Genomic DNA, 13276 nt, shown 5'->3' with positions numbered 1-13276 from the left:
GGTTTTCTCTGGCTCCGTGTCTTGGTCAGGGAGCTGCTTCCTGTCCTAGGAAGGGTGGCCTATTACAAGCCTGAAGGCCTGGGGCCCACCCTGGCTCTGCCCTTGTGTGCTGGGTGACCTGGGCCAGTGGCTTCCCCTCCCGAGGCCTCGGGTACGTGACCACACCCGGTCTCCTCGTCTTTCTGGGAAGCGGAACCCCAGCAGGGCCATAACGCTCAGCCTCCCTGGAAGCCTTGGGGCTCCTAGGGGTGTGTGTCACAGCACGGGGCACCCCAGCTGAGCGGTGACAGGCTGGATACGGCGGTGGGGACTCCTCCCCTCTGCAAGGCTGTGCGGCCTTGGGCCAGTGGCAGCCCTTGGCCCAGTATCAGCCTCTCACACGCCTCCTGACCCACACTAGCAGGATGTCACTCACCCGTACACTCAGGTTCCAGAACAGTCCAGGGCAGAGGCCGGGGGGGGAATGCCCACCACCCCCACAGGGACATACACAGACAATAGAGACAGGCATATGTGCGTGTAGGGACACACGTGTGTGCACGCACTCGCTCCCTGCCCCTAGGATGCTGCTTTTTCATTGCCATGCATGTCGCTTCTGCAATAAAATTCCTTAATTAAAACATGAATATTTAAAACAACCCTTGGGAGAAATGGCCCATCTCACCAGTCATGGAAAAATGCTGAAACAGACTATGGGAGGGTGGTGGACAGCACCAAAGGACCAGAGCAGGAGTGGGCCGGGCTGCCGTAGAGGGGCTGTGGGGAAGAGGGAGCAGGTGCTCTGGCCTGAGGACTGCTTGCTAAGTTGGATGCGTGATGTGGCCACGTGGCGTTTAGACAGGCCGGGTTGGAGGCAGGGTTAAAAATGGGCCACGGGCTTGCCTGGGCTGCCGGCTTGCTCCCAGCTCAGCCCCACGGGGCCTTCTTAGGGCAGAGATGGAGGGATGTACCTGTTCCACACTCCCCTGGCCAGCATGAGGTGACAAAGCTTCCTGGGTACAGGACTCCACAGCAAGATCTGGGGTCTGGTACCCACACAGCTCAGCAGTGTGTCTTCTGAATGGTTGATGGGCCTCTCTGGCCCATGTGGCCCCGCCCCCACACACGTGCAAGCACTCGCACAGCCCTCCCAGCAGAGCTCATTGCAAGAGAAGCCGAGGTAGGACTCCTAGGTGGCCAAGAGCTGGCTCAGCTGTCTGCCTACCCCTTACAAGCTGTGTGACCCTGGCCACTGCCTTAACGTCTCTGTGCCTCATTCCATTCAACAAGCATTTATCAAGCGCCAGCCACCTGCCAGGTGCCATTCCATGTGCAGGGGCTGCACTGGTTAAGGGGGTGAACATGCCTGTCCTGTGGTGACTCCATCCTAGCAGGGTCAGAGAACAGAGAGTGGACCAATAAGCACAGGGACTTGTCCAGGGTGTTCACGGGCGGCACACCCGGTGGGAAGGGAAAGCGAGGCACGGTGGTTGAGGCAGGCCTCGCCGACAAGGCGACAGGTGACCAGGGACTGGAGACAGGAGCCCCATGGGGAGGAGCGTTTCAGGCAGAGGCAGCAGCCCCAGCAAAGGGCTCCCTCCGGGTCTCCTGTGCTGCTGGGAAAACCTGTTCCAATGTGGATGCTTCTGTCACAGACAAAACCCTCAGAACACCGCTGCTCCTGCTACTACTCAGGTCATTTTTATTCCCACAGTCCCAGAAACACCAGGGCCTTCTGGCCCCAGGGTGCAGGCGCTGGGGGCTGAGCTGCCTCTGGGCCTGACGACAGGCTTGCCCAGTGCCGACAGGCTCCCTCCTCCCCGTGGCCTGCAGTTCCAGCCCGACTACCCTCCACGTGGTCTCCCCACAAGACCGCCAGTGCCCGGGCCTCTACACTGAGCCTTGTCAAAATCACTGAAATTGGCCCTGCAGACCCCAGTGTCAAAGCACACACACGAAGTGAGTGCACACATGCACATGCTCACACACAGTGCACAATGTACTGCACACTTCCATGTCCACATGTGCATACCAGTCATGCACATATGCCTGCACAATGCGCATACTGACAATGCGCATGTGAACACACACGCACACACTTATACTCATGGACACATGAACACATACTCGCACACAAGCATGCGGTGCATGAACACAAGGACATGTACACCCTCATCCCCGCTCTTTTCTGACCACCTGTTTCAGACATTCCCTTTCTCAGAATCTCGGCGCAAGCCCCACCCTGCCCTGATGATCTCCAGCCATCCCCTCCCCCTCCAGTCTCTTTGCCCTCAAGCCCGTTGGTTTCCCTACTAGTAATAAACAGAAGAACTGGTATTTCGTCACTAACATCACTTCTGCTGAGACACACTTTCACACAGCCTCCTTCCTCATGAAATAAGGAAAGAAGATATTTTTACTCTTTCCATTTAAAAGATGAGGGGTCTGAGGGGAGGACAGGGCTGATGGGACTGGCCCAGGGACCCACTGAGTGCCAGTCAGGCTGGAATTCGAACCTATCCTGGTCCTGCCCAGGTGCTCCGGGCCCAGAGCCCCTTCTCACAGGAGAGTCCCACTGATGGTGGGTGACCCGTGGGCATCTTACACTCAAGTCCCACTGTGACCCCTGGATTTTTCTCCCCACTGCGTCCCCACCTCAGCCGCTGTTCTCATTCCTAGCCAGGAATCCTGGGGGTAGCCCAGCCACCTCCTTTGTCCCTGCCCAACCCCTGAGTCAGCAAGCCCAGCAGCCCCACCCCACACCCTCCTCCCTCCGCACTGCCCCGGCCAGGCCAGTGGCAGCTCCCTCCTGGACACCTTGCCAGTGCCTCCGCCCTGTCCCCAGCTTCTCCTGCACATGTCACTCAAGCCCTCCAGTGGCCCTCCTGCTCTCAAGATGACACACAACTTCTGGCTGGAGGCCTGCCACCATCCCGCCCCAGCTCCCTGCAGGGCCTGCACACAGTAGGTGCTCAGGAACAGAGTGAAGCTCTGGCTCCCTCCAGGACACACGTTGTCACCACTCACCCCCCATATGTCAGGCCAGCCCCATCCTCTTGACCTTCTCCTCCCTGCAGGCTCTGCACCGCCTGAACCATCCTGGGCACTTCCCCCAGATGGTCGCTGCCCACAACGCTAACAGAGACCAGGGCTGTGAGCTGGGTGTCCAGGCCTGGCCCTGGGGCCTTCATATCCAGGATGACAGACCAGTCCTGCAAAGCAGGCAGCGCTTTCCAGACAGAGAAGCTGAGGCTTGGGAGAAGTGACCGCCAGGAGGGGCAGAGCAGAGGGATGGACAGGCCTCTGCCCTGCCCTGGCCTCCCTGTGCCCCCCGACCAGCCACCACCCCGCTTCTCTGCCCTTACTGCCCCCTCCCCCAGGACCACTCCCACCCTGAGGACCACTCTAAAACTCCGTGGACACTGTCCAAGCCAAGGCCACAGTGACCTTCATCTTGCCCAACCTGAAGTTCAGCCCTGCCAGCCTCCTGCCCCACTGCCATGCCCTCACGTCCCCTCATTTTGGTGGGGCATTTTCTGCTGGCTTCCTGGACACCCCGCCAGCCCCTGCCTCCTGCTCAGGCCCCTTCTCTCCCCTGCTCCTCTCCAGCTGCGCTCACTGCTTCAGGGGGTTGCTCGTCTGTCTGCCATGTACAGCAAGGAACCGTGAATGGAACCATGCCCGTCGTTACTGACTCTTGCTGCACCTGCACACAGCTTATCTTATGCCTTTAAAGGTGTTATTCTGAGGAGTCCGTGGGCCTCACTGGCTCAGGAGAGGCTAAGGGTCCTGCACAATGTTACCTGGCCCCACAGTGACCCACCCAGCATGGAACACCCAGCCTGGCCCGGCCCCAGATGCCCAGCGCACATGCGCAGCTGCCTGCCTGGGGCCTCAATCTCAACAGTCTGAGAAGAGCTGGCCCCTCCTGCCCTCCCTGTCCTAGTCCCAGCCTCCAGATGCTCCCAGGAAACCCCAGGCATCCTGCAGGGGGTCTCCATCTCCAAGCATGCGCAGGGCTGACCTCTTGCCCCAGTGCCCCCTGAGCCCCAGGCAGTGTCCCATCGGGCCGACTGGGTACCTTCTCACCCAAGAAAACCCAAACTGTCCCAGAGGCAGATACCCTGGTGGACCGCTGGGCTCCACTCTGCTCAGACACACCGCCCAGCACCAGGTCCAGCCTCTGCCCTGCCCTTTCCTCAGCCTGCAAGGCCATTGCCAGCCTCTCCAGTCTCACCTGCACCTCTCCCAGAATCCTGAGCACAACCCCCAGTCTGGGAACCCTATGGCCTCTGGAAATGGCAGCCCTGCATTGCTCCTGAGATGCTCCCCCCTCGTCTGACTTCTCTGCTTCAAGTGTTTTGCGGTTTGGCCCCCTCCTCCCCCCAACAGAAGGCAGACCCATGAGAGTGGGGTGTTCTTGCTGTTTCTCACTGTGTGTCCCTGGTGCCTAGAACACCTCACAGGGGCTCAGGAACTAGCTGCTGGATAAATGGATTGTATGGCCATCCCACATGCAGTCCCCAGATTCCCTCTCCTGACCACATCTCCTAACAGCCTGCTGCTCACTGTTTCTCCATGCAGCCCATGGCCCTGGAGGCGCTGGCAGACCTCAGCCACAGGCCACGGCAGCCTGCTGGCCCATTAGAATCGTCCCGCCTGCAAAAACAGGAGGACCCTGCCCCAGACAGGAGCTGAGAACTCTCTCATCCTGGGAAAACTCAGAGCCATCCTTCACTCCTGTGAACACGCAGCAAGCAGCGCTCACCTGTCAGGCACCAAGCAGGCCCTGGGACCCTGAGCCGCACCCGGCCACTGCCTGCGGCACCTGCCATACACTTATCACCGTGCACCTGGCATCCCTGATGGAGTACTCGGCCCTGAAGAAAAGACCCTCTCCCACCTGGCCTCTGCCCAGAGAGCCACCCCCAGGCTGCCCTTCGTTGGTCACTCACGTGGTGCACCATCCCCTCCTCGGTCCTGGGTCAGGCTGGTGAGGCAGTTCTCAGGACCACCAGCTACACCATCCCTCAGGCAGACATCCCCTCGGGGGACCAGCGGGCCACTGGCAGGATGGCCGGTGTCACCGCCCAGGCAGGCACAGGGGGTCTGCATAATGCCACAGGGGTGCGAGCTCCGGCTGCCAGCCAGACAGGCATCCAGCCAGCGGCAGAGCATCTGGCAGGCAGCGCGGCTGGGGCTGCGGTTGCCCACGACCAGGTACTCCACTGAGAAGTCATCACTGGGGCCTGGGGGCCCCCAAGGGGGCCTGGGGCCGTCATCCTGGGGAGGCTGCAGGCGCTGCATCTGCAGGAATTGCTTGCCAGCCTGCAGGAAGGCCAGGGGCGCTGAGGGGTCGCACAGCTGTAGCACCTCGTCAAAACTCTCCATGCCTAGGTAGGTGCGCGTGGACTCCAGGAAGGAGTCGAACTGGTAGGTGCGGATGCGGCTGGGGCTGCTGCAAGGCGCGGGTGCCTTGGCAACCTTCATGTAGAGCGTGTAGCGCCGCGGGTCTGGGTTGCGCAGGGTCCAGGAGCAGCGCGGGGCGTCGGCAGGAAACACAGCAGCCGCAGAGAAGTACCCAAAGAGCTTGCCCTGCACCAGAGTGGCACACGGCTCGGCCCCCCCGGCCGTACACGCCCGGTGCCCCAGCAGCAGCAGCAGGGGGCCAAGGATCCAGGGGGGGCCTGGGGCAGCGGCCTGGCCCCTCATCCTAGCTCGCGCGGCCGCCGGGGTTCCGCGGGCTGGGCAGGCAGGCGCAAGCCAGGCCTTGACATGCCAGGGTCTGGCGGTGAGCGGGGCCAGGCGGGCCGGGGCTCCAAGTGAGGGCAGGTGGAGAACTCTTCTGGCCACCTAGCGGGTAGCAGGGGCTCCTAATGTCCAGGCCTGATGGCCGCCTGGGGTTGCCAGCAGCAGCTGGAATAGAAAGAGCAGAGAGGGGACAGTGTGACCTCAGAGACCTGCAGGGACCAAGACTCGGGCACATGGGGGCAGTGCCACACTGCACAGCCCAGGCTTTGCCTGGCTGACACATGCCCTGGCTCTCCTCCCAGGCGCCTGTTCTGTCCACCTGTCTGTCTGCCACTCAATGTGTCCACCTTCAGGGGCTGGGGCCCAGCCAGTGGAATGAGAGGCCCCCTCCACCCAGGCCTGAGCAGGGAGCAGTGGGCAGTGCTGTGCCAGAGCCACAGGGCCCTGGCTGCGCCCATCTGCCTGGGCAGCCGGCAGTGGCTCCTATGGGCTCTGGGCCTGCCTTCCTGCTCACCCTGTTGTGGCCATTTGCCCACTTGGGCCTCTGTGGCTCTCTGGCCCCCTGGTGAGAGCCTGGCACTCTCTCCTAGCCATCTCCCCACCCCTGTCTTCTTCCTCTCTGACCTTCACCTGTCCCCAGCCCAGTCTTTCAGGGAAGAATGTGCAAACTTCACAGGAGGCTAGAACAGAAAGGCCATTCCAGCCATTCCCCAGCCTCCCAGCAGTCCTGCCCCTCTGAGCCTCGCCCCGGGATGGGGGTGCAGAGACCCCCTCCACAGTGCCTCTTCACTTCTCCAGGCTGTGGCTGTGACATCTGGTGCCGCAGCCTCTCAGGCTTCCCCCTCCGGCCTCCCTCCCCATTGGGGGCCTGCAGCTCCGGGGGGAGGCTCAGGGATGCAGCCACCAGGAGCCACCAATTCCAGGCTTGGGCCTGAGCTGACCCTTGCCTCATGCCTCCTTCTTGAGGCTGGCACTGTGGCACCCCCACTTCATGGTGAAGAAACTGAGGCTCAGAGAGGGTTAGTGACTTACCCAACATCACAGTGAGGGGTGGGGGAACCCACACATGAGCCCTGCAGACTGACCCCAATCCTGTGCCTCAGGGGTCACCTGCCCACTCCAGGAGAGGGTGCTGGCTGTGTGCTGTCCACTCACACTTGGACAGGGCACACAGTCCCAGCACATGAGGGCAGGGACTGGGCATCCTGGGCTCAGGAAGCCAGAGGTGCCCACCCTGGACTGGCCTCCAAGCCTCGGTTTCCCCACCATCCCTGAGGACCCTGGAGGGGCTGTCCATCCCACGCAGCAGCTGAGCTGAGAGACGAGATGGGAGGAGCCACAGACAGCCCTCAGCCCACCTGGCCTGCACTCTCCTAACCGTGCACACACCGGCCGCCTGCCCACCGGGATTTGCTGCTCCCTGCTGCCCAGGCCCAGCTGGCCTGTGACACAAGGTCAGCTGTGGCTCTGCAGTCCCCTCCTGGCGTCCTTACTGCTGGGCCTTGCAGGCAGAGCAGAGAGCTGGGCGCAGGTGGCTTTCGGCTCTGAGCCAACCTGAGCCAGATGGCTGGACTTGCACTGCCCCCTCATGGCCATGTGGCTTCAGGTGGTCCCAGCAACCCAGCCTCAGTCTCCCCGTCTGTAAAATGGGGGTGGAGCCTCACTCTCAACAAGCAGGTAAGGCGGGACCTGGGGGTTTACCCAGATGGGGCAGGCAGTGACCCCAGCAGGGAGAGGAGGTGGGGTGGGGGCCCTGGGTTACCAGGGGTAGCTGTGGACAAACCCAGCCCTCTGGGGCTCTTTAGTGGCAAAAGCTCAGGACCCCTGAGAAGGTAACTTGTAAACTTGTCCTGGTGGCTGTAGGCAGGGCCCTGCCTGCAGCTCCTACCTGTGGGAAGCCCCTTGTCCTTCTCCGCCTCTAGACCACTCAGCGGCCGACACTGGATGTGTGCACAGCAGAGGCCGCCTGCCCTGGCCACACAATGGAGAGGCCCCATAGCCACTCCCAGACCTCGGTGGGGGGGGGCAGCCCAGCCTCCCCCAGGAGGGGGCAGTGTGTTCTAAAATCTCACCTGAGCCCCACCTCTGGCTGCTGCGCCCCTCCGTCAGTCCCACGCAGGGACCTGATGCCACCCCCAGGCTCACAGCTGGAGCCCCAGCCCCAGAACAGGCTCCCCAGTGCCCCCGGGAGTCCCAGGGCCTTAGCCCTAGTCCCAGGAGCATGTCGGCAAAGCCCCGTGGAAACTGATCATAGCTCGGCATCCACGGACCCCCATGCCCCCTTGACCCCACACACATCAGCCAGCTCACTGTGCTCCATCCTGGACCCTGAGTCGAGGTTCCCCCAAAACCCCCCCGAGGGGCCTGCATGTGACAGCCCAGGCGAGGGCCCACACCCCCCACCGCTCCCTCCCGCCTCTACTCTCTCTCCGCAGCTGGCTCCTGGCCGCCCACCCATAGCCTTCCCAAAGAGGGGGAGAGTTGTGGGGGCCTGGAGGGGCCAGGAGCAGGCTCAGGAGCCGGACGCACAAGCACCAGCCACTGGGGGACCGCAACAGGCTCAGGCCTCTTGGGCCTCCGTCATCCCACCTGGAAAATGGGTACAGCCTGAAACAGACACCCAGCCGCGAGGTGCTGCACAGAAGGGGCTGCTGAGAGCTCCGTCCCTGCCTCCACGTGGCCATGAAGACTCCGTGGGCCTGGAGGGGGACCTTTCTGTGGGGCCCACCAGAGCCAGGCCCTCTGTCTCTGCAGCAGCAATCCAGGGCACCTGCTGTGGCTCTGTGCATTGGAGCGCACAGAGGGGCCACACCCGGGTGAGGGCTCACAGGGGCTGGGCGCCTGAGCCAGGATTGGGGCCCAAGTCTGCCAGGACCAGGCCTGATCCTGCCCTGTCCCGGGGCCCGCGCTCCTGGCATCCGTGCCTGCGGGCCGTCGATGTCAGCAGCTCACTCCGCACCTTGAGCACCTGCCAGGGGCATGAGGCCCACCTTCAGCGTCCCACACAGTGGGCAACAGGTGGTGGTACAGGTCAGAGGCAGGACAGCGCACCAATCAGAACGGGTTGGGGGCTGGCCTGGGGAAGGGCCAGGCATGGCAGAACCCGAGTTTGGTGGGAAAGGGGGCAAGGGCAGGGTGCTCAGGAGACAGAGGGGAGAGGCCCCAGCAGTCAGCTGGGCTGTGGGGTGCACAGGGGACATTCCTGGCCTGGACACTAAAGAATGGGAGGCGCCAGCTGGGAGGCTGGAGAGGAGGCAGGTCAGAGCAGAGCCCAGAGCCCTTTCAGGCAGCTGTACCCCTGGGCACCCAGGCTCTGCAGTGAGCCTTCAACAGACTCCTGGGGTCCGAAGACAGCCTGGAAGTGCCCACCCCTGGGACTCTCAAACAGGGTTCCTTGAAGCCCCGGGGTTCCATGTGGGGACCACAAGGGCCATTAGGGAGCAGGGTTATGGATAAAATGAAGGTTCCTGTGGCCGGGATTCTCACCTGGCCCTGGTCGGCTAGCTCACCGCACGCGTGTGGGCAACACGATGCTATTGACTCTGTATAAAGAGCTCTGCCCAGTGCTCTGGGCTGCAAGGCTGCAGGAGAGCAGAGGCTGGAGTGGTGGCAGCGCCCAGGACAGAGACCGAGACGGCGGCGGGTAGAGAGGCCCAGAGGCAGAGAGCGGCTTGCTGCAGGCGGACTCGCTCTGAGTGGACGAGATTCCAGTGATTGACCGGCCACCGTGGGAATAAAGTTGGGTATAAATGCTTTCACTCCAGAAACATTCCACTGTTATTTCTTTGGTCACATTGACTCTACACTGAACTTGCCCGGGGCTGAAACCCACTGGCAAGACAAGGATGCAGGCCACTTCCCGGCACCCGGCTCCCTCTAGAACACCTCTGCCCTGAACGGCTCATGCCCTGGGCTCTGGGGAGGCTCTGCTGGCCGGGAGGCTTTCCAGCTCTGAGTCTGAGCCCCGCAGGAGCGGTCTGGCCCCGCCTCTTCTGCTGGGTCACGGGGCAGGACTGGGCAGGAGGCCCAAGGCTGTCTGGTGGCAGCTCCGGCCCTCCCAAGGGTCACTCACCCTCCACCTGCCCATGCCTCACCCTCCCTTCTACCTCCAGCTGACCCGCAAATCCTTCATAGCCAGCGGAGGTCCCCTTCATCCTGTTAACCACCTGCCTGATACCCTCCAGCAAGGCCCCTCCGGTCCTTGACATGCCAAGGCAGGCCCACATGGGCAGAACTGGGCAGGCCAGGGGCACACCGGCCCCAGGCCCCAGGCCGCACAGGGTGGGGAGGAGTCCATCCCAGGCCAGGGCAGTTGGTGCTGAGACAGGGTGGGGGCATGCAGGGGCGCCCTGACCCCACCTGGCACCTGGGGTGGAAATCTTGAGGAGCAATGCCTGGCAGGTCCCAGGATGAGTTTGGGCAGGACCTGAACTGATCTACTTGGGGGTCCCTCTGACTGCTGGCAGTTGGTGCAGGCAGGGAGAGCCTGGAGGAGGCATGTGTGATGTCAGGAGGGTGGTCGGCTGGGAGCAGGGTCACAGAGATGACCTTAAGCTTGGGCAAGTGGGCTAAGGGGGGCCTCACTGAGGTAGGGGGAGTGGATGTGTGTGCATGTGCATGGGAGCACATGTGCTCATGTGCATGTGCGTACATGCATGTGTGCACGGGCATGTGTCTGTGGGCTTGCCTTGAGGGGACCACTCAGGGAGAATCCAATGGCCAGGCCACCGCGGGAGCCAAGGCAGGGCCTCAGGGGAGGGCGGGCCCAGTGTAAGGTGGGACCCACACCAGGCGGAGTCAGCTGCCCCTGGGGCATCTGCACTGTGGTGCCCTGGGGCTGGCCCACGCCCCTTCCCAGCCATACCCGGTCCCTCCAGTCCCCGCCCCTCCCCATCACCTCCTCAGGGCCAGACTGGTCTCGCTGCCAGGATGTTCTTCCTGCTGGCGAACCCCATCCCTTCAGCCAGCCTCTGCCCCATCCCTGCCACAAGGCTTCCCGGAGCCGGCAGAAAGGCCTCTAGGTGAGGGGTGAGCCAGCACTGAAGATGTCTAGTGGGGTGACAGGATGGAGGCCACCAGAGATGGCAGGCAGGTGACAGCAGAGGTGTGGGAACTAGAGAGCTGGCTGTGCCAGGCGGGGACAAGTTGCTGGAGTCGTGGCAAGAAGGGTGACAATGGCTGCCATTTACTGAGCCCTGACCATATGCCAGGACGGGTTTAAGACTTCACGGGACCCCCCCTGTTCAATCTCACAGCACCCTGAGGGGTAGGAGCACCATGCGCCCCACGGCGTGGCTTGTGGGTCACCATCAGCCGAGTCTGCCATGCCCAGCTCCCAACATGTGTGCACACTGATGAACCAACTGCCCCCTGCCCTGCAATCAGAAGCCATGGTGCCTCAGTTTCCCCACCATACAACACGGACAGGGGCTGGATACTGCTTCCGAGGACTCCCTGAACCTCCAGCATCATCAGACATCTGCTCTTCCTCCCCAGGCTCAGCACCCTCCCATCCTGGCCGGAGCACACACAGACCTGCCCAGGCCCAGGGTCCGTGGCCCCTCCCCACCCACCCTAGGCCACCAATGGCATCCCCAGATTCCAGCCACAAAAGGCACTCTGTTGTCCTGCCTGGCCCTCTGAACAGTGCCCGCCTGTGTGTCCTGGGAAAAGGCTTCACTGGGGGAGGGGTGGGGTGGGCAGTCGCGGCAGGGAGGACAGCCCAGGGGCTGGCGGGTGTGTGGGGGCCAGGAGTGCAAGCGGAGAGGCCACCCAGGGACACCCGGCCTCCCCTCTCCAAGCAGCCTGCCCTCCCTGCCCAGGGTGCCCTGTGGGCCCACAGACCCCTCTTGGGCTGTGACAGGTCAGGCAGCCTGGTCACCCATGAAGTCAAGGCAAATCTCTGGGGGGCCCCCAGATACAGGCCCAGGACGGTCCAGCTGAGTGGCCCCAGGGGCTTGGGGCCATGGGAGCCTGGACAGGCTCCCTCCATAGGCACAGAGCCAGGTGGGACACTGGGAGAACCTGCCTCTCCACCCCACGGCCACCATCTGCCCCCACCCGAGTCCAGGCCAACCAGGCCCCCCGTGAGCCCCTGGTCATGTTCCAGTCACAGTGGAGACAAAGGGGCCGACCAGCGAGGCATCACCATGGGGCTAGCCTGCCATCAGGGCCAGGCCCATAGGACGCCCCCCATGCCCACCACACGGGCCAGGCCCAGCCCCACAGAGCCCTCCTTCCCCTGCCCTCCCTCCTGGGCACAGGGGCCACCAGGGGCCAGCACTCTGATGGGCCTCAGATGCACCATCCCACCTCTCATGCCCAGGATCCCATCACCCCGGACCACCTTGAAGTCACCTATGCAGCCAACCTCCTGGGCCTCTGCTTACGCCATGGCCTCCCGAGTGTGGATGGGCCCTTGTCTGCTTCCACTGCATCATGCACCCCCCAAGCACGTACATGATGCACACACATGCACGTGCACATACACACACAGGATGCACTTGCACGTGCCTGCACACACAAATGCAAAGGTGCTTGTGCACATAGATGTGCTCTCCTGGAGAAGGTTCCAAGTGGGGACAGTGGTAACATCTGTCCCAGGGACTGGGAACTGTGTGCACATGAGTGTGGGGGGCTTCCTTGAGGAGGGAGAGCTCCTGGAAGTATGGGTGACACGTCACTGTCCTCTCAGGGCCCTCGTACTCTGTACCCAGAGTCCCTGTGCCCTGAGACAGAGAGGCTGTGGCTACACCCAGCTGCTGGTCTTGGAGTGATCCCCCCATCCACACTCCACACAAGGATCTGTGCTCCTGAGTCCCTGGGAGGAGGGGCTTGTCCAAGGTTATTTGTCCAAGGTCATGTGGGGAGGGCACGGGGACAGTGCAAGATCAGAAGAGGCGATCAGGAGAGACCCTGGCACGCGCAGGCCCTGGGCAGAATGTGCTGAGGCCCCAGGTGCGCCCCAGGGAGGCCTGGCCAGGTGGAGACAGCAGACCTGACAGAATGCAGGTCAGCACTTAGCCTGGACGCACGTCCCCGATACCCACAGGCTGCCCTCTGTGTGGGGCAGCTCGGGTAAGGAGGATCAACAGGAAGTGTGGGGCTGGGGCTCAGGGCCTCAACCAGCTGTACCCTGCCCCTGGCTCCAAGAGGGCTGGGTAGGCAGAGGCAGGAGGGAGCAACCTGTGGCCCAGGGCTGATGGGGAGAAGCGCTGAGGCCCAGGGCTAGGACAGGCTGGGCACTTAGGAACACATGTGCAGGTGTGTGCGTGGGGCACGAATGCATGGGTAGTGTGTAAGTATGTGTGAGGGTCCCAGGACCAGGGCGTAGGGGGCATGAGGGAGGGAGTGTGCACACATGCAGTCCATGTGAATCGCCAGTGTGCATGCGTGCACATGTGGGGGTGCTGTTGTCCAGAGGGGGGTTTCTGGAGGGGCCACCTGTGAGGCAGAGCCCAGGGATGGGACTGTGGAGCATGCTTTCTCCTGCTCACTGACCCCTCCTTCACACCCTTTCCATCTGGTTCTCCGGCGGGGCTCCTAA

At 62.7% G+C, this 13276-nt stretch overlaps 1 protein-coding gene across 6 annotated transcripts in view; it reads right to left on the bottom strand.

Annotated features, from left to right (window-relative positions):
- The window catches only part of ADGRB1 (adhesion G protein-coupled receptor B1), a 79612-nt gene that overhangs the window by 60948 nt on the left and 5388 nt on the right, over positions 1 to 13276 (bottom strand). For 5 of the 6 annotated variants that reach the window (XR_008996098.1, XM_057497674.1, XM_057497676.1 and 2 more), the window contains exons 2-3: positions 9217 to 9421; positions 4935 to 5895 (exon numbers count right to left, since the gene is read on the bottom strand). Coding sequence is in view for 5 of the 6 variants with exons in the window: in XM_057497674.1 (XP_057353657.1) it covers positions 4935 to 5691 (757 nt within the window). In the remaining variant the exon portion in view is untranslated. The remainder of the gene's footprint in view (positions 1 to 4934; positions 5896 to 9216; positions 9422 to 13276) is intronic. The other variant, XM_057497675.1, reaches the window with a different exon arrangement.

This window comes from Manis pentadactyla, chromosome 3 (assembly GCF_030020395.1).
Source record: "Manis pentadactyla isolate mManPen7 chromosome 3, mManPen7.hap1, whole genome shotgun sequence".
NCBI classification, from domain to species: Eukaryota; Metazoa; Chordata; class Mammalia; order Pholidota; family Manidae; genus Manis; species Manis pentadactyla.
This window is presented reverse-complemented; position numbering and strand designations above follow the sequence as displayed.